This window comes from Callithrix jacchus, chromosome 1 (assembly GCF_049354715.1).
Source record: "Callithrix jacchus isolate 240 chromosome 1, calJac240_pri, whole genome shotgun sequence".
Lineage (NCBI taxonomy): Eukaryota > Metazoa > Chordata > Mammalia > Primates > Cebidae > Callithrix > Callithrix jacchus.
Window position 1 is genome coordinate 176,072,604 of NC_133502.1, and position 18,034 is coordinate 176,090,637.

The 18,034-nt window shown below is 50.0% G+C and overlaps 2 protein-coding genes and 1 non-coding gene across 18 annotated transcripts in view; 1 reads left to right on the top strand and 2 right to left on the bottom strand.

The window, feature by feature from the left end:
* Positions 1–1,392: 1,392 nt before the first annotated feature.
* On the bottom strand, positions 1,393–5,050 carry RPL12 (ribosomal protein L12). Its single transcript, XM_002743325.7, has 7 exons — positions 4,926–5,050; positions 4,427–4,500; positions 3,317–3,415; positions 2,986–3,067; positions 2,079–2,165; positions 1,600–1,712; positions 1,393–1,443 (listed from the first exon to the last, which is right to left on the bottom strand). Exons 1-7 carry the CDS (start codon positions 4,960–4,962, stop codon positions 1,438–1,440), a joined length of 498 nt encoding a protein of 165 aa, XP_002743371.4. The 5' UTR covers positions 4,963–5,050; the 3' UTR covers positions 1,393–1,437.
* Positions 2,242–2,371, bottom strand: LOC118148401 (small nucleolar RNA SNORA65). The gene has a single exon (XR_004735215.1). It is a non-coding gene; the product is annotated as a small nucleolar RNA SNORA65 (small nucleolar RNA).
* A 105-nt stretch (positions 5,051–5,155) lies between the features above and the next one.
* LRSAM1 (leucine rich repeat and sterile alpha motif containing 1) overlaps positions 5,156–18,034 on the top strand; it is a 46,988-nt gene continuing 34,109 nt past the window's right edge. For 8 of the 16 annotated variants that reach the window (XM_035258170.3, XM_035258210.3, XM_035258189.3 and 5 more), the window contains exons 1-9: positions 5,156–5,318; positions 5,582–5,725; positions 7,828–7,931; positions 8,329–8,385; positions 8,903–8,947; positions 10,322–10,399; positions 12,403–12,471; positions 15,565–15,649; positions 16,647–16,768. In XM_035258170.3, coding sequence (XP_035114061.1) covers positions 7,860–7,931; positions 8,329–8,385; positions 8,903–8,947; positions 10,322–10,399; positions 12,403–12,471; positions 15,565–15,649; positions 16,647–16,768 — 528 coding nt within the window. In that variant the 5' untranslated portion in view covers positions 5,156–5,318; positions 5,582–5,725; positions 7,828–7,859. Of the gene's footprint in view, positions 5,319–5,581; positions 5,810–7,242; positions 7,932–8,328; positions 8,386–8,902; positions 8,948–10,321; positions 10,400–12,402; positions 12,472–15,564; positions 15,650–16,646; positions 16,769–18,034 lie in introns of all 16 variants that reach the window. The other 8 variants (XM_035258173.3, XM_035258197.3, XM_035258184.3 and 5 more) reach the window with 3 other exon arrangements.

The window sequence follows — 18,034 nt, forward strand, 5'->3', positions numbered from 1 at the left end:
GTGAGAAAAGGGATTCTAGAGCCAACTATTAAATACCAGAATCTCCTTAAAGTGGGGAACATTCCTTAATATTCCAGAACTCAGAAAAGCACAGCTAGGCCTAGCCTTTGTACAGCTTGTTGCTGTTAGAAAGATCTCACCCAGAGGCTACTGGGGTTGAGGGTAGAGCATGCTGCTAATGAACTGAGGCACATCCCTTTCCATGGAGTAGGAAGCACTCAGAATGGGGGGAGATGTGACAGCCATGCTGGACTCAGGCAGGTGAAGCATACACTGCCCCAGGTTCTTCCTCCTCCCTCCCTCATGGAGAACAGTACAACATTCCCTTTGTACTGAAACCCCAGATTTTTGGCTTTGGCCTGCTTACTGTGTTATTAATGAGTTGGTACAGTTCCTTCTAGGACACTGGAATGGAAAGCTTTTGTGCCAGTCCCTCACTCTCATCACTTAGGCTGGAGTGCACTGGTACAATTATACAGGTCTGAAGCCTCCACTCCCGAGAAAAGGTCTGGCTATGTGGCCCAGGCTGGTCTTAATTCCTGACCTCAAGGAATGCTCCTGCCACAGCCTCCCAAAGTGCTGAGTATAGGAACAAACCACTGCACCCAAAACAGAATCCTCCATCTCAGGGGCTCAGGTGGTTCTTTACACTTAAGGCAGTTCTCCAACTTGGGTGACATAAAAGCACTGACTTAAAAGAGACCACTGGCAAAAATTAATATGCAAAGAAAATGAGTCATAGAGGAAACTCAGTTCTTGGGGCAACCATTTCCAACTGCCTTTACTCCAGTATCCAGAATCCTCTCCCAGGCAGTGCTTCACACTACTCAGGAGTTGCAGCTTTCATCCCAAAGCAAAAGGGAGTGACGAGCACAGGCTCTAGAAGTAGATCAGAACAGAACAGCAGGAAGGTGAGAGAGCAGAAAATACTTTAAACCAAGTGAATTCAGAGAAAAGGCTGGAAGAACAGTTTAGTCACTGCAACAGATGACTGGTACCTCGCTTTCACAGGACCAAAGGATGAGTGCAGGACTCACAGTGGTCAGGTTTCTTTGTTGCATCATTGGTTCTGAGCCCTGGCTATGCACTGGAATGGCCATAGCAAAATGGGTCCTAGGCCCGCAACCCATTCAGTTTCAAGTGGCCGGGGATGGGAGCTGCATTCCCCATGTGTTTGTGTTGAACTGCAGGTTTTGTTAGAGCATTTCTTAGGAAAGCCTTCATGAACAGTCAAGTGCTTCCTTTGTGAGCTCAGCCCAGCCCATACAGGGCAGTTTTGTTACCCACCACAAGGTGCTTCTTACTTCTCCACAGGTTCTGCCACCCTGACCCCACTGACTGCCCCGCAAAGGAGCTAGCTCCCTCAAGGAAGACGCCACACCAAAAAGTCCACCAGTTGTTAAATGACCTTTATTGAAATATTTTCCTTTGTGCTTCTTAACTCTGTGGGAAAAGGAAAAAAAAAAGGGGAAAGTTTAAAAAGATTATCTCCTAACTCCACCAGTAACCACTTCCAAAACTTCCTAGTTAATCTCCATGAATACACTGGATAGCCACCCTTTTGCCCCTATTGCAACAAGTGAAGCAAAAGTCACTTACAGCTGGGCATTCCACAGCACCACTATTGATGTCATCTATGATGTCATGAGGGTGGCGGCCATCAACATTACAGCCCACAGATTGGGCAGTCCCCAGGATCTCTTTAATGGTTCCTTTAGGAAAGAAATGGTGGTGTTGGAGGTGCTGGCTCAGTCCCTTACAATCCTCAGATACTGGGGAATACTTAAGGGTTTCATAGCAGGCAATGGAAACAATGATGTTACTGCTCCCCTGATAAGAGTGCAGAGCTCCATCTAGTCACAGCCCTGAATGCAAAGCTTCCATGGGTCCTTGATGCCCAGATTAAACATATCCAATTTAAGATCCATCCATTCTTTCAATCCCAGAACACTCTGCACCCCATCTTGGGTCTCACTGAGTACCCTTCAAGTGGGAAGAATGTTAACCACTTGGTGGAAATACAACTTGGTGGAAATACAACTATGGGTTACAGCAGTTACATGTCATCCTGCTCTTACCAGAGAGTTCTCTGGCTAAAGATCGGTGCCGCATCTGTCGAGCAATGTTGACAATCTCATCGAAAGTGATATTCCCACTGTGTTTAACTGCAGAAAAGAGATAACAGCAAAAGCTTTGTTACAGTCTGTAGCCAAAGCAGATCGAGTGTCCATCTCATTTCTAGGCTGTTCCCATGCTTTCGGCACAGAGTCATCCACATGCAGAACAACCCTGTTTCCTAAGCTGGGGTTTACTATCAGCTCACCACTGGACTGCACCAGCCAACAGAGACCTGGTCAGGTGCAGTGGCGGGTGGCTAAGGGCAAAACCAAGCCTTCACAAATCTGACATTGCAAAAACTTTGAGATGAGAAATGACAAGCTTAAATTACTGGGGACAGTTAAACCACCAGATACCTGCCAGCTCTATATGGTCTCCTGATTATAAGTCACCGTTGCTGACATCTTCCTCCCACATACACTGGTTGGGGCCTGCCCCACACAGGGACTACATGGCACTTTTGAGACGGGAGTCTCCCTCTGTTGCCCAGACTGGAGTGCAGTGGCACACTCCTGGCTCACTGCTGCAACCTCTGCCTCCCAGGTTCAAGTGATTCTCCTGCCTCAGCCGCCCAAGTAGCTAGAACTACAGTCATGCACCACCATGCCACGCTAATTTTTGTATTTTTTTTTTGGTGGAAATGGGGTTTCACCATGTCGGCCAGGCTGGTCTTGAACTCCTGACCTCAAGTGATGCATCGTGCCAGGCCTACATGGCATTTTGATACTGCCTGGCTCTAGCAGCCTTAACCAATCAACACCAAACATCCATGTCAACCTCAGATTTCCTTCAAGGGAAAACATGGCCACGTATATCAAACATCTCACAAATCATTTCCAAAACCAAACTAGGAAAAAGACAACTCACTGTTTTTCTGTTTCTTTCTGTCTCTTGGTGGTTCCTTAAGGGCTTTGATGATCAGGGCAGAGGCAGAAGGCACCACCTCAATCTGCAGAAGAGATTTTTGAGTAAATCAACTACTTCACTTCCAATGAATACTGTCATGCACAGTGGCTCTCAAAAAGTATGGGCCTCACCATCCAAATCATTGCCCTAGGTCTGTGCTCTTGACAAAGCCTCCCCAACAAGGTGAAATTACTCTCAGCTCACCACTGGTGGCAGAAATACTCTATTCAGGAATCCCAGAGGATGGCTACCTCTGTCCCCCCACCCCCAAAACAAGTGCACAAGTAAATACCTGGGCCTGTCTGTTCTGAATGGTCAGTTTCACTGTAATCCTCAGGCCCTTCCAGTCACCCGTTGCCTTGGCAATGTCATCACCAACCTTTTTTGGAGACTGTAAAAATAAAAGCATGTAATCAACATCACATCCACAGATGAACCACAGCCTTGAAGCCTGTCCACTTCTCACTTGGCAACAAAGGAAGCTATTTCAAGTACCTAAGGACACCCTCCCAACAGGAGCACAGCTATCACCACAGCATAAATTGCGGGGTGGGGTGGGGTTATGTTGTCCAGGACTGTAAGCTGCAGACTCGGCCACAATGGAGCCTAGACCCCCTCATAAGTGCCTATGTGCTTTAAGGAGGAGGATTTTCAGCCCTGATGACGTTAGAATCACCTAGGGAGCTTTCAAGATACTAGGCTCCCATGTCAGATCACCCACATCCACCTGCCTGGATGGGAGTCTGGACATTTGCTCCCTGGAAATTCTTCTCTATTGGCAATAGGCTAAGTGTCCCTTAAGTGCCAGCTTAGCTAAGGGTCAAGGAAGAATAGTTAAGATGCAGGTTAAGAAAGACCAATGGGAAAGAGCATTTGGGACAGGGGACCACTGTGCAGGGATTAGATAAAGTCCTAATGAAATCCAGGGAAATCCAAGTACAGAATGACAGGGAAGCTGGCAGTTGCTCAGTAGGCATGAGGCACAGCCTGTCACGTCAACGGCTAGATTGATATCTACAACACAGTTGGAAATGCTCATTGGATTTTCACTCCTACCCCATTTAATCTCCCTAACAATGCCATGCTCACTTCCCTAACGAAATACAGATATTGGCTGCCCAATGTCACAAAGCCACTCCTGACTTCCAAACTCCCTTGGGCCCACCCCTCACGAACACCAAAGCAGCAGTGGAGACACGTGGAGATAGTTACAATTTAAAGATACCGGGTTCGATTTTCCACTCACGACCTTCCTAAGATACCTGACACTAGTTCAGTGGCTCAGGCCTAGTGAGGGTGGCAGTCCAAGCCATGACGGCACCTCTGGCATAGTCGTGACTCCATGAGCCAGCGCTTAACACTGCTCTAAATAAAGAAATGCCCCTTGGCGGGGATTACCTACCAGACCCAGGGGGCCGATCTTGGGGGCAAGCGCAGAAGTGGCACCGACTTCACCCCCAGTGCACCTCAGGTATACTGGGGGGGGGAAAAAAGGGTTAGTGTCTCTGAAGAGGAAGCCCCCGAGCCACAACCCTCTCAGCGTCTTTCCGGGGCTGGACACCCGCTCCTCCCTCGGGGTGGGCAACTCCGAACCTCACACCGGGGAGGCGTGGACAGCGCCCGGTCGCCTGCGAACCCAGGCCAGTGGGGCTAAACGCCCGGAGATAAGCCTTACCCTGAGGAATGCGGGTTCCCAAGCCACAGGTGGTCCGGTCCTCCCTTCCCACTTACACGTGGAGAAGCTAAGGCCCAGAAAGGCTGAGGCTTGGCCGGGACGGCGCAGCACCGGGAAGGCCTCTAGGAGGCAGCGGCTTTAGAGCCCCATATGGGAAAGCTTTCCACGCGCTGCGGGGCCGAGGGATACTGTATCCCGCAGCCCCGGCCACAACTAGAGCACGCACCGACTTTGATCTCGTTGGGGTCGAACTTCGGCGGCATGGTGGAGGTGGCTGGTGTCGGATGAACCCAGATTCGGGACGACCGAAGAAAGTTGCACCTTGGCCTCCTCCGAGCCGAAAGCTGAAAGATCGGAAATCGCGCCGACAACGCCGGATATAGGTAGAAAAACTCGGCAATCGCGAGAACTGTCGTCACTGCCCAGCCTTCCAGAGACGCCCTTGTCGCCATGTTTGTTGTGGGCATGCGCCTGAGGCTGACGGCTGGCGAGCCCGGGCACCGCGGTGCGCTGAAGCTCAAGATTCCGAAAGGGGGTTCGGGTAGTTTGCTTCGCAGAAGTCTGAGAAGAGAGATTGCTCCCGAGATCCCAGGCCTAGCTGTTTCCCATGTTCTTTATCGTGAGTGTCACCCCGGTCCCTGTCACCCAATCCCAGAGCCCCGCCCCTCCCCTGAAGGGTCCGTAGTCCCATTCCGGAACCCCAGTACCGCAGCGACCCCTGCCCCCTTGAGCACTTGGTGTGTGCACTTTAGTTATCAAAACAGTCTGTTTATGTGGAAATCCAGTCCCGCTCTTCATTCTGAGAGTCCGCGGTTCCAAGAGCCTCAGACTTCGTCATCCCGGTCTGAGTGACTTTCTGAGATTCTGAGTTTCTGTCCCCAGCACCTGCGTTTGAAGGAGACCAGACTCCGGCTCCGCCCAGCCCGTGCCGGGTGGTCTGCGGCCGCGAGTCCGTGACCAAGCCCTCCAAGTGATCGACCTGCCCGCGCGTCCCAACGTGGGGGACCCTTCCATCCACAAAGCCAGGTCAGCCACTGCCCACCCTAGCCCAGGAAGTATGGGTGTGGCCTCCCCCTGCTTCTGGGCTGGACGTCGGAGAGGGAGGGACAGGCAAGTGAGGCAGTCTGAAAAGAGCTGATCTTCTGGGAGGGGTGGGAGAGCGACGGTGGTTGGGAGGAAGTGAGGAGAGGGAGGTGGGTGCAGGAGGGTTAGTGACTAGGGAGCAGAAGGGTCTGCTGGTCATCAGGGAGGGATGGGGGAGGACTGTTTTCAAACCATTTCTCATCCTTGCAGTCAGGTGGGATGGCAAGAGGTGCCTGAGCTGGCTCTGCAGGCCTGGCTGCCTCCCCAGACAGCCCTGCCCGCTGTGGGTGCAGAGCTGCCATCTCTGCCCATCTGTCTGAGGACTGGGTGTATGTCTTTTTCAGCTGTATCTCTTCCCATGCCTGTCTTCTCCCTAGCTCCTCTAGCAGGCGAGTCTGCTAGACTGTTGGTTGCATGTGGGGTGCTTTGTGGCTAACATTTATTGAGTGCTCATTGTGCGCCAGGTACTGTACTATGGGCTTGACATACGTGAAGTCATTAGATCCTCATAGAAGCCAGTGTTGGTAGCATGGTTACTCACACTTTACAGATGAGGAAACTGAGGCTATAAGACGTAAACCAAGATGATCTCTGCAGTTGTGGGTGGCAGATCTCAGATTCAAACCAGTTCTGTTTCATCCCAAAGCCTGTGCTGCTCACCATGCACTTCCCTGGGTGATTGCTTCCTGGCCCATTGCCATCACTTACCCAGCTCTGATATTTACAGACACTGTGCAGGCCCTGGGCAGGCAGTGAGCACCTGGCTCTGAGTTCAGGACAGTGTACTTGGTGTTGCCAAGTTAAGTGAGCACCAAGGAGTCAGGCAAATCCCATAGGTCAGGACTTGAGAGACTAGGGTTCCAGGCTGGCTTTTCTGTAATCCAGGCTGGATGGCCAGGCCACTGAACTTCATAAGCATTGGTTTCTTCACTTTATGTATGTATGGTATGTGTGTATTATTATTTTCTGAGACAGAGTCTCCCTCTGTCACTCAGGCTGGAGTGCAGTGGCACAATCTCAGCTCTCTGCAACCTCCACCTCTTAGGTTCAAGTGATTTTCGTGCCTCAGCCTCCCAAGAAGCTGGAACTACAAGTGCATGTACCATGCCCGGCTACTTTTTGTATTTTTAGTGGAGACGGAATTTTGCCATGTTTCCCAGGTTGGTCTCGAACTCCTGGGCTCAAGTGACCCACCCATCTTGGCCTCCCAAATTGCTGGGATTACAGGCATGAGCCACCACACCCAGCCTGTTTCTTCACTTTAAAAAGGGATGTGGATGTGTGTACCTATGCAACTGTATTGCATGCTCTGCACATGGACCCCAAAACCTAAAATGCAATTAAAAAATAATAATAATAAAATAAAATAAAAAAATAAAAAAGGATGTGGTGAGAATAAAAGAGAATAACAACTGAGGTTGATAAGCTGAGGATGGCTTTTTAATTTGTATTCTCCACAGAGGTCTTTGGTCGTGATGTAGTTGAGCTCCCTGAGGTTCTGACTGGTTTTGGTTTGGTCCTGCTGATCCTGCTCTGACAGTGTTTGGGGGCTAGAAGTGATTCATTGACAGAGTCTGTTAAAGTCCTCAAAGAACAGCCTTGGAAAGTGCCTGAGGAAACTTCTCTAAGTTGCCCCAGAATGGCAAAAGGATAATGCCAGGACCTCACTGTGGGTTGGTGGCAAATGTGGGCCCTAACCCAGGTCATCTGGCTTGTCCCCATGTAACTCGCTAGAAAGACGCATTCCTGCCTCCATGGAACTCACTAGAAAGATGCAACCCCTGATCCCATGGAACTCACTACAGAGACGCACCCCCAGCCCCCAATGGAACTCACAAGGAAGACACAGCCCCTGCCTCCATGGAACTCACTAGAAGGACGTGGCCCCTGCCTCCATGGAACTCACTACAAAGACGCAGCCCCTGCCTCCATGGAACTCATGGTCCAGCAGACCAGCTGCATGCTCTGTGTTACTGTCCTACCTGTCCCGGCTGTTGGGGGCTGTGACAAATTCCCCAGGCCCTAACTTCTCTTCTGTACCCCAGGGTCTGAAAGATTGCTCTGGGAAAAGGGAAGGATGCCACTATTCTTCCGGAAGCGGAAACCCAGTGAGGAGGCTCGGAAACGCTTGGAGTACCAGATGTGCCTGGTGAGGGAAAGTGGGTTTCCTCTCACTATCCCAGCTCTTCCTCGGTCCCTGTGGAGTAGGGCTCCACACTGCCCCGACAAGCGTGCTCCCTCCCGTCTGCCTCCCCTACCCACAAAAGAAATTTGAAAAAGATAAAAGATAACAGATGAGGCCCCCCATTAAGGGTGCGTCTCCACTGTAGACTGAGCACACTGTCATTGCTTTTCAGTCCCTCATCCCTCTGGGCCTCAAGCTCCAGGAAAGCAGGGGTCACTGGTTCACCTGCCAAATGGACCAGTGGAACCACATAGTGTCTGTGGTCCTTTGCAGCTGCTTAAGTTTATGTTCTTTGCCTGGTTTGTCTACTCTGCAAGGATGTTTTCTTTTAATACTTTTTAACAATTATTTTTATCCTTAGGCAAAAGAAGCTGGGGCAGATGACATTCTCGACATCTCTAAATGCGAGCTCTCAGAGGTAAACTGAGCATCGTGTTGGGCTGTGAATTGGATCTGTCCCATTTTCTTGGTTCATGTGTCCCTAGGAAAGACAGAGGTGAACTGGGGCTTTAGAAAGGCCAGAAGCATTAGTCACGAGATGTTTCCTTAGATTTTGTCCTTGTCCAAAAGAATTGAGATGATCCTTTGGCCTCAACATAATATAGTTCCCAAGAGTCAAGGAGTCTAAGTGGAGAATGTACCTACAGACTCCTAGGGTGCTGGAAGGGCCTGGCATTCTCCAGACCTTGAAGGGGGTTCACGATGGGGACAGGGTGGGTGGGGCAGGGCAGTCTCCTGAGGGAGACTGAGGGAAGGGGTGGCCACATCCCCAGCACCAGAGCCCGCCAGCCTTGCCCCTGGGCTCAGCACTGCCGCCTGCTGCAGGGTTTGCCCTTGTTCATCTCCTGCCCGTCTCTTCCTCACATGAATGCCACTCAGAGAACAAGTAAAAAATCGACAGATGGGAGAAACTTACTCTTCTTTATCTATCTTAGATTCCCTTTGGAGCTTTTGCAACATGCAAAGTTCTGCAGAAGAAGGTGAGAAGGAGCTTCATCTTCGGAAACTTGCTTATTGCTTGTTTGTTTGAACCCACAAGGGATTTTGAGGAGCTGTCTTTCTGGCATAGACACCTCCTTTCTCCCTGTTTCTTATGCTTTTGGCCTACAGCAGGTGTTTTCACAGACAGGAGTGTAGGCTGTGGGGTTGGACCCCCCACCCCGTGTCACATTCTGACTCTGGCTTCACTGGCTTCATGACTTGGGCAACTTCCTTAAACTCTTCTCTGTTTCTTCATCTGTGAAATGAAGACACTCATAGTTCTCCTCTCTCAGAGGCACTATGAGAATTAAATGGGTGGTAGAAAGCTAGATAGAAATATGCTGAGTATAATGCCTGCCACGTAGTAAAGGCTGATGAACCCTGGTGTTAATAATAGAAACTCTCTCCTTTTATTCTGGTCACCCAGGAGATATTCCGAGGGGAGCGATAGATTTTTCAGCAGAGTATTGAAGCTTTGAATGCAGATGGGTAGAAACTCTAAGTATCTAAAAGAAAATGTGTAAAAAAAAAGTGTTCCATGCCAACAGACTAGTGAGCTCCTTGGTGCTGTAAGTGTGTGGGTTTTTTTGTTGTGTTATTTATTTATTTATTTGAGGAGGACACTTTGTTCTGTCACCCAGGCTGGAGTGCAATGGCGCAATCTTGGCTCACTGAAACCTCCACCTCCTGGGTTCAAACGATTCTCCTGCCTCAGCCTCCTGAGTAGCTGAGATTACAGGTGCCCACTACCACACCCAATTAATTTTTGTATTTTTAGTAGAGATGGAGTTTTGCCATGTTGGCCAGCCTGGTCTTGAACTCCTGACCTCAAGCGATCCACCCGCCTTGGCCTGTCAAAGTGCTGGGATTACAGGCGTGAGCCACCATGACCAGTCTGTGCTGGAAGTGTTAGGAGCAGTTGATGCCTAAGAAAAACAGCCATAGATGACCTGGATTGAGCCCTGGCCCCTGTGCCAGCCCTGGACGTTTTGTGCATGAGCTTGTTTAACATCATGGCAGCCCTGGGAGGCAGGCACTTTATTATTCTCTGTTTTCCACGTGAAGATGCTGGCGCTGGGAAGGTTATGATCAGGAATGGCTGCAGCGGGATCCTTTCTCAGGATGGAAGGAAGATTTAGACCTCTAAGGTCTCTTTCACCCTTGAAGATCCAGATTTTAAGGAAGGGCATCAGATTCCCCATGAGATTGGGAGAGTTCATGATTCTGACTTGCATCCCCCCCACCCCTGTCATAGTGTCTGGGAGAGCAAGATGGCTGGGCATGGCAGGGCACTAGGCTGGCTCCCGCGCCCTTAGGCTGTGCTGTCTTCTGCTCTTCCTCAGCCCAACATGGCCCCACATCTCTCCACACAGGTGCTGATCGTCCACACGAATCACCTCACTTCCCTGCTTCCCAAATCCTGCAGCCTCCTGAGTCTGGCAACCATCAAGGTACTGGGCCCTCCTCCCAGGCATCTGGGCTCTGCATGGGATTCTAGGTGGCAGCCAATGGCCTGCTCCCTTTGGGCCTCCTCTTGTATGTCAGAGGGGCCTGATCTACCAGTCAATCTGGGATTTGATCAGCATGCTTCATCAGGCACTTCTGTGGGCTGTGTGTGAGATAGGTTGACAAAAATGACCAGCCACAGGCCCTGCCCCCGGGGAGTTTACATGCTAGGAGGAAAGTCAAATGATAAACTCATGATGAGTCAGCTAGCAGAGGGCTGACAGTCCGAAGGAAGAGGAGGGACACTCAGGTGATCTGGAAGGATTCCCTGCTGACTGTCAGCTCCTCCCCTGATGGGCTGGGAGGCATTCACACATCTGGGAGGTATGAGCCCAGGGTTGTTCTGTGCAGACCTGGGCTTGGGAGAGTGGTATGTACCTTCAGAGCAGCCCGGCAGCACAGGCCTCAGAGTAACTGTGGGTGCTGGGGTTGAGGACGGTTTTTACTGCTTTTTTAATTCTGGTCCCACATGTATTATTTTGTATTCAGAAAAAACATTTAAGAAATATTTTTATATTTATGTGTATATATATATATATTATATTATATATATATATTATATATATATAATATACAGTTGTCCTTTTATATTCATGGGAGACTGGTTCCAGGAATCCCCAAGGATACCAAAATCTACAGATGCTTGAGTCCCTGCTATAAAGTGGCATCATATTTGCATATAACCTATGCACATCTTCTGTACACTTTAAATCATCTCTACATTACTTATAATACCTAATACAAATGTAAATGCTACATAATTGTTACTCTGTATTGGTTATTTTTTTCTTTTTTGAGACAAGGTCTCACTTTATCAGGCAGGCTGCAGTGCAGTGTTACAAACATGGGCTCAAGTGATCTCCCCACCTCAGCCTCCCGAGTAGCTAATTTTTGTAGAGTACCATGCCCAGCTAATTTTTGTAGAGTCGGGGTCTAACTATTTTGCCTAGGCTGGTCTCAAATTCCTGGGTTCAAGCGATCCACCTGCCTCAGCCTCCCAAAGTGCTAGGATTATAAGCATGAGCCACCATGCCCAGTCTGCTATACTATATGGTTTAGGGAATTATAAAAAGAGAAAAGTCTATATATATTCACTACAGATGCTTTTTTTTTTTTCAATATTTTAACCTGAGTTTGGTTGAATCGCATAGATATGGAACCCATGGATATGGAGGGTACCTGTGTGTGCATATGTATAAATATTTCTCCGAGGCCTTTTTTGTGCATTTTCATTTTTGAAAGCTTAGCACCCAGGTGCAGTGGCTCACACCTGTAATCTCAGCACTTTGGGAGGCCAAGGCCAAGGTTTGAGATCAGGAGTTCAAGACCAGCCTGGCCAACATAGCAAAACCCCAACTCTACTAAAAATACAAAAAAAAACCCAGCAGGGCACTATGGCTCACACCTGTAATACCAGCTACTTGGGAGGTTGAGGCACGAGAATCACTTGAACTGGGAGGTGGAGGTTGCAGTGAGCTGAGATCATGCCACTGCTCTCCAGCCTGGGCGACAGAGTGAGACTTTGTCTGAAAATAAAATTCAATAATTAGCAAGTACAGTTAAGCAAAGAAAAGGGGGAAACATCTCTAATTTTACACTGGAGTACCACTATTAACATTTTATCGCATATTTGAAAGTCTTTTTTCTATGCAAATATATATACTGGGGGGAGTTTCTTTGTAACATATAAAGTATCTAGGCATACTGTTTAATAGCATAGTTTTTCAATTAACAGTACAAATACACATTTGATACATAAAATAAGAAAATGGTGTAATGGTTTGAGAAGGAGAACCAGACAGGAATGATCCCCACTGAGCTGGAGATGAGGGGCGGGCACTGTTTCAGCACCGGGTGTGTGGCGGCCCCAGCCCCTCCTCGCCTCTCTGGAGCCGGGAGTCCAAGGGACTTTCTCTCTTGGCAACTCATAGGGGTCTTCCTTCTGCAGGTTCTAGATCTCCATGATAATCAGCTGACAGCCCTTCCGGATGATCTAGGGCAGCTGACCGCACTCCAGGTAAGGCTGCAGAAACAGAAACCCACCTTGGATGGCTCTAGTGAGACCAGGCAGTCACTTGAGCCTGGAGTGTTCTGGCCGGGCTCCAGCCGGTGGAAGCTGCACTAGCTACACCTTCCACTTGGCTCTTCGTTTTTGTTTTTGTTTTTTTGTTGTTGTTGTTGTTGTTTTTGAGACAGTGTCTCACTGCATTGCCCAGGCTGGAGTGCAGTGGCGCCATCTCAGCTCATTTCAACCTCTGCCTCCCGAGTTCAAGCGATTCTCCTGTCTCAGCCTCCCTAGTAGCTGAAATTACAGGCGTGCACCACCACTCACAGCTAGTTGTTATATTTTTAGTAGAGATGGTGTGTTGCCGTCTTGGCCAGGCTGATCTCAAACTCCTGACCTTAAGTGATCCGCCTGCTTTGGCCTCCCAAAGTGCTGGGATTTCAGGCATGGGCCACCACACCCAGCCCTCCCCTTGGCTCTTAAGACACCCAGTGGATGCCCCAGCCATTGCAGTCTGCGCTGTGCGTGCCTCTCAACCATAATTCTGGCATGTCCTTTTTGGAATTTCATCATGAGCTTCCACAGCTTTACAGGAAAAAATCACCCAGTGAGTCTGCCTTTTAAAAATGGTGAATTCCATGCCCTGACTCACATCTCACTGCTAACCCTTCAGCAATAGCTCAGCGCAGGTCCAACCTGGCATTATCTGTGGATTCCTCACAGCTGCCACCTCATACCAAGGTATTTGTTGTGGCTCAAAGTGATGGCAATAGGCTGGGGGCGGTAGCTCATGCCTGTAATCCCAGCACTTTGGGAGGCCAAGGCGGGTGGATTATTTGAGCTCAGGAGTTCAAGATAAGCCTGGCCAACATGGTGAAACCTGTCTCTACTAAAAATACAAAAATTAGCTTGGTGTGGTGGTGCATGCCTGTAATCCCTGCTACTCGAGAGGCTGAGGCAGCAGAATCTCTTGAACCCAGGAGGTGGAGGTTGCAGCGAGACAAGATCATGCCACTGCATTGCAGCCTGAATGACAAAGCAAGACTCTGTCTCAACAACAAAAAAAGTCACCGAGGAAGAAATTACCTCCACCACACTGAGATTGAAATCCACTCTCTTAGTGAGGAACTGGAAGACCCCATATGGTGGGCTCTGCCTATCTGTCTATCCTCCTGTCCTGCCCTCGCTCCTTGGCTTTCTATAGTCTGCTCCTAAAACCCACTGTACTTCCATGCCCCACCCCAGCAGGGCCTGTCCCTGAGGGCTCTGCCTTCTGCCTGAGCAACTCTTCCTGGAGCTGTCTGTGAGGCTCATCCTTTATCTCTGAGCTCAGTGGATGCCCCTTATTTGCTGTCTCCACCTGGCTTACTTCCCGAGAGCAGGACTGCAGTCTGTTCTCCTAATTACGTGGCTGCTGGCTCCCTGCCCTTCTCCCCAGCTAACGTCGGCAAGGGCAGAGCCTTTACAGAGCACTGCCTGGCGTGGAGAAGACCAAGGAGTGATTTGAATGAATACCCCACCCCATGTAGGTGACATCTTCTGTTGCATTTTATGGAAAACTGAGGTCTAGAGAGATGGCTGTCACTTGCCTAAGGTCACATAGAAACCATGTGGCAGAGCAGTAGTAATTGCCACCACTTTTTTTTTTTTAAGATGAAGTCTCACTCTGTCACCCAGGCTGAAGTGCAGTGGCGCGATCTTGGCTCACGGCAACCTCCGCCTCCCAGGCTCAAGCAATTCTCTGCCTCAGCCTCCTGTGCAGCTAGGACTACAGGTGTGTGCCACCACATCCGGCTAATTTTTGTATTTTTAGTAGAGATAGGGTTTCACCATCTTGGCCAGGCTGGTCTTGAACTCCTGACCTCATGATCCACCCTCCTCGGCATCCCAAAGTGCTGGGATTAGAGGCATGAACCACTGTGCCCAGCCACCACCACTTGTTTTTGAGACCAAGTCTCACTCTGTTGCCCAGACTGGAGTGCAGTGGCACAATCTCAACTCACTGCAACCTCTGCCTCCTCGGTTCAAGCAATTCTCCTGTCTTAGCTACCCAGTAACTGTGATTACAGGTGTGCACCACTAACTTTTGTATTTTTAGTAGAGATGGGGTTTCACCAGGTTGGCCTGGCTGGTCTTGAATTCCTGACCTCAAGTGATCCACCCACCTTGGCTTCCCAAAGTGCTGGGATTATAGGTGTGAGCCACCGCACCCAACCAATTGCTACCACTTTGAGCCACGTAAATACCTTGGTGTAGGACTTTTCGTATGTGTATTTTTTTTCTCACTCTGTCGCCCAGGCTGGAGTGCAATGGTGCCATCTCAGCTCACTGCAACCTCTGCCTCCTGGGTTCAAGCCATTCTCCTGCCCCAGCCTCCCGAGTAGCTGGGATTACAGGTGTGCACCACCAAGCCTGCTAATTTTTTGTATTTTAGTAAGAGATGAGGTTTCACCATGTTGGCCAGGATGGTCTTGATCGCCTGACCTCATGATCTGCCTGCCTCACCCTCTCAAAGTGATGGGATTACACCGCGCCCGGCCCCCATTGCATCTGTTTTTATTGGTTACTTAGTGTGTCATCTTGTTGACCTTGCTCACTTCGAGGTGCCACATTCTAGAGGGAGCACAGCTTCAGAATCCAGTAAGCCCTGGTTCAGTCCTAGCACCACTGCTGGCCTGAGGCCTTGGGCAGATCACACAGCCTGGGGCAGCTGGGTTTCCTTTTCCTTCATGCCGGTGGGAACTAGAGCCTCCTGTGCTGCCTCCCCAGATCCCAGAATCTGTACTCTCCTTCTAGCTCCCTCCCTGATGGTGGGGCAGTTACTGAGCGTTTTGTGGTTGGTATAAGCGGTAGAACCTCTGCCAGAAGCGGGTTCAAGGCCTGGCTGTGCTCTCCTGAGCACATGACTTTACCACCCCGAGCTTCGGTTTTTTTCCTATCTCCAGTGGAAATCTAAGAATTTCTATCTTCCTCAAAGGCCAGCAGGAGGAAATGAGGGCTTGTGTGTATAGTATCTGGGTGCCCTGGCCTGGCAGGGCGAGGCGTGCAGGGGTCGTCACTGTGGTCTGTGTGTGGGTTCTCATGTCATCTCTTTCTCTTTCTTAGGTTTTAAACGTGGAAAGGAATCAACTGACGCAGCTCCCGCATTCCATTGGGAACCTGACCCAGCTCCAGACTCTCAACGTTAAAGGTAGGAGCCAGGAAGTCGTGTCCGTGTGACCCTCCATCAGCTCTGGGCCATCCTGGCAGGGATCAATAGGCTGCCCCACCTGAGAGCCACTGAGCAGGAGGGCAGCCAGTCTCCAGGGGTTGCTGTAAATGGACTGACCCCTGCTGGGTGGGCCATCTCCATGGTAACCAGAGACAGCCTGTCTGGAGGGTTCCTGTGACTCCTCAGGCCTGAGCCAGGGCCTTACAGGGAAGCAGGCAGCTGGGCCCCGAGCCTCGGTCACTCGGATTTATAATGGCAAGTGTAGTGGACTGATGGGCGAGAGCTCCCAAGGAGCTGCATTAAGGTTCTGAGTGGCGCTTCCACCTCCAGTGACGCACTGAGCCTCCCGAGAAGTCCACGGGGCAGGCTGAGGGCAGTGGTGCCATCCCCAGTTTATACATAAGGAAAACAAGGCCTGGGAAAGCGAGTGTGACTCGCTCAAGACCACCTAGTGAGATGGTGACAGAGCCAAGACCACTGCACAGGCGCCCTACCACAGGAGCGCTCTCCTCGCGAGACCCAGCTCTTTTCCGTCTCCTCGCTGTTCTTAAGTAATTCCTGCACAGAGGACCTCAGTTCATCAACTGGAACATATGAGTAATGGTAACAGTGGCGCTCCATTGCTCAGTCATTACAGTGGGAGGCACCCTGTGCAGAGGACCTCACACATCATCTCCCTGAACCTCCAATCTCCCCATGTTCTTATGAGGCTGGGTCACTATGACTATAGTGTCATCCCTATTTTCCAGATGAGAAAACCGGCCCAGGGAGGCCAAGTCAGTTATCCAAAGTCTCTTGGCTGGTAATTGGTGGAGTGAGGATTTGAACTGGAATGCCACCTTCTTGACCCTACGAAACCTCAGGGTCTGGGACCCAGTGTGTGCCCCAGAGGTCACAGTGGTTTCCAGGAGACATCAGGCAGGAAGCTAGTGACGGGTATTTGGGGTGTTGAGCTGTGCTATTGGGGTCTCTGCAGACAATAAGCTGAAGGAGCTTCCAGACACCCTGGGGGAGCTTCGAAGCCTGCGTACCCTCAACATCAGTGGAAACGAGATCCAGAGGTTGCCGCAGATGCTGGCTCACGTTCGAACCCTGGAGGTACATGAGAAGCTGCTTTTGCCTGGGGTGCTCTCTGGCCTGCCGACCTCCCCTCTCTCACATTCCTGAGTGTCTGCGCTGATCCCAGGGTGCCAGGGTCACACAGATCCTAAGGCATGGTCCTTGGAAGCTCGTAGAGAGGCCGATGTGTGAATATTCGTAATTATGTGACTTTTGCTGCCATAATAGAGGCAGAAAAACATACTTTAAGAGTGAAGAAGAATGAATGCTGAATCCAGACGAGGTTGACACTTTAAGAGAGTTGTCAATGGGGAACAACACATTGAGGCCTGTCAGAGCGGGGCTGAGGGGAGGGAGAGCATCAGGAAGAATAACTAATGGATGCTGGGCTGATTACCTAGGTAATAGGATGATCTGTGCAGCAAAGCACCATGGTACACATTTGCCTTTGTAACAAACCTGCACATCCTGCACATGTACCCCTCAACTTAAAATACAAGTTGAAGGAGAAAAAAAATAGTAAAAAATAAAAAGTTGTGGTATTCAAACCAGACCTTGAAGGAGGAATAAGATTTCTGGGCCAGGTGCAGTGGCTCATGCTTATAATCCCAGCACTATAGGAGGCCAAGCCAGGTGGATCACTTGAGTTTAGGAGTTCAAGACCAGCCTGGCCAACATGGAAACCCTGCCTCTACTAAAAATAGAAAAAATTATCCAAGTGTGGTGGTGCACACCTGTAATCCCAGGTAATTGGGAGAGGCTGAGACAGGAGAGTCACTTGAACCCAGGAGGCAGAGGTTGCAGTGAGCCAAGATCACGCCATTGCACTCCAGCCTGGGAGACAGAGTGAGACCCCGTCTCAAAAAAAAAAAATAAAGGTTCTGAGTAGACCTGGATAACAGAGGCAGCCCAGGTGGGGAAGCACAGACCGGAAGCTGCTGAGCCTGCATGATATGGGGCCCAGAAAGCTGGGAGGGAGAGAAAGAGGCAGGGAGGGAGCTGCTGGGATGTAGGCTCAGAAGTACCCAGGTCAGGGCAGTTCTACAGGCCAAAAGTCCAAGATCAAGATGTTGACAGGGCTGGTTGCTTTCGAGGCGTCTCTCCTTGGCTCATAGGCACTGTCTTCCCTGTGTCTTCACCTTGTCTTCCCTGCGTACTTGTCCATGTCCAAATTTCCTCCTTTTAGAAGGACACCAGTCATATTGGATTAGGGCCCAGCCTAATGACCTTTTAACTTCATTACCTCCTTAAAGACCCTGTCTCCACATGCAGTCACATTGTGAGGGATGGGGGTTGTGGGGGTGG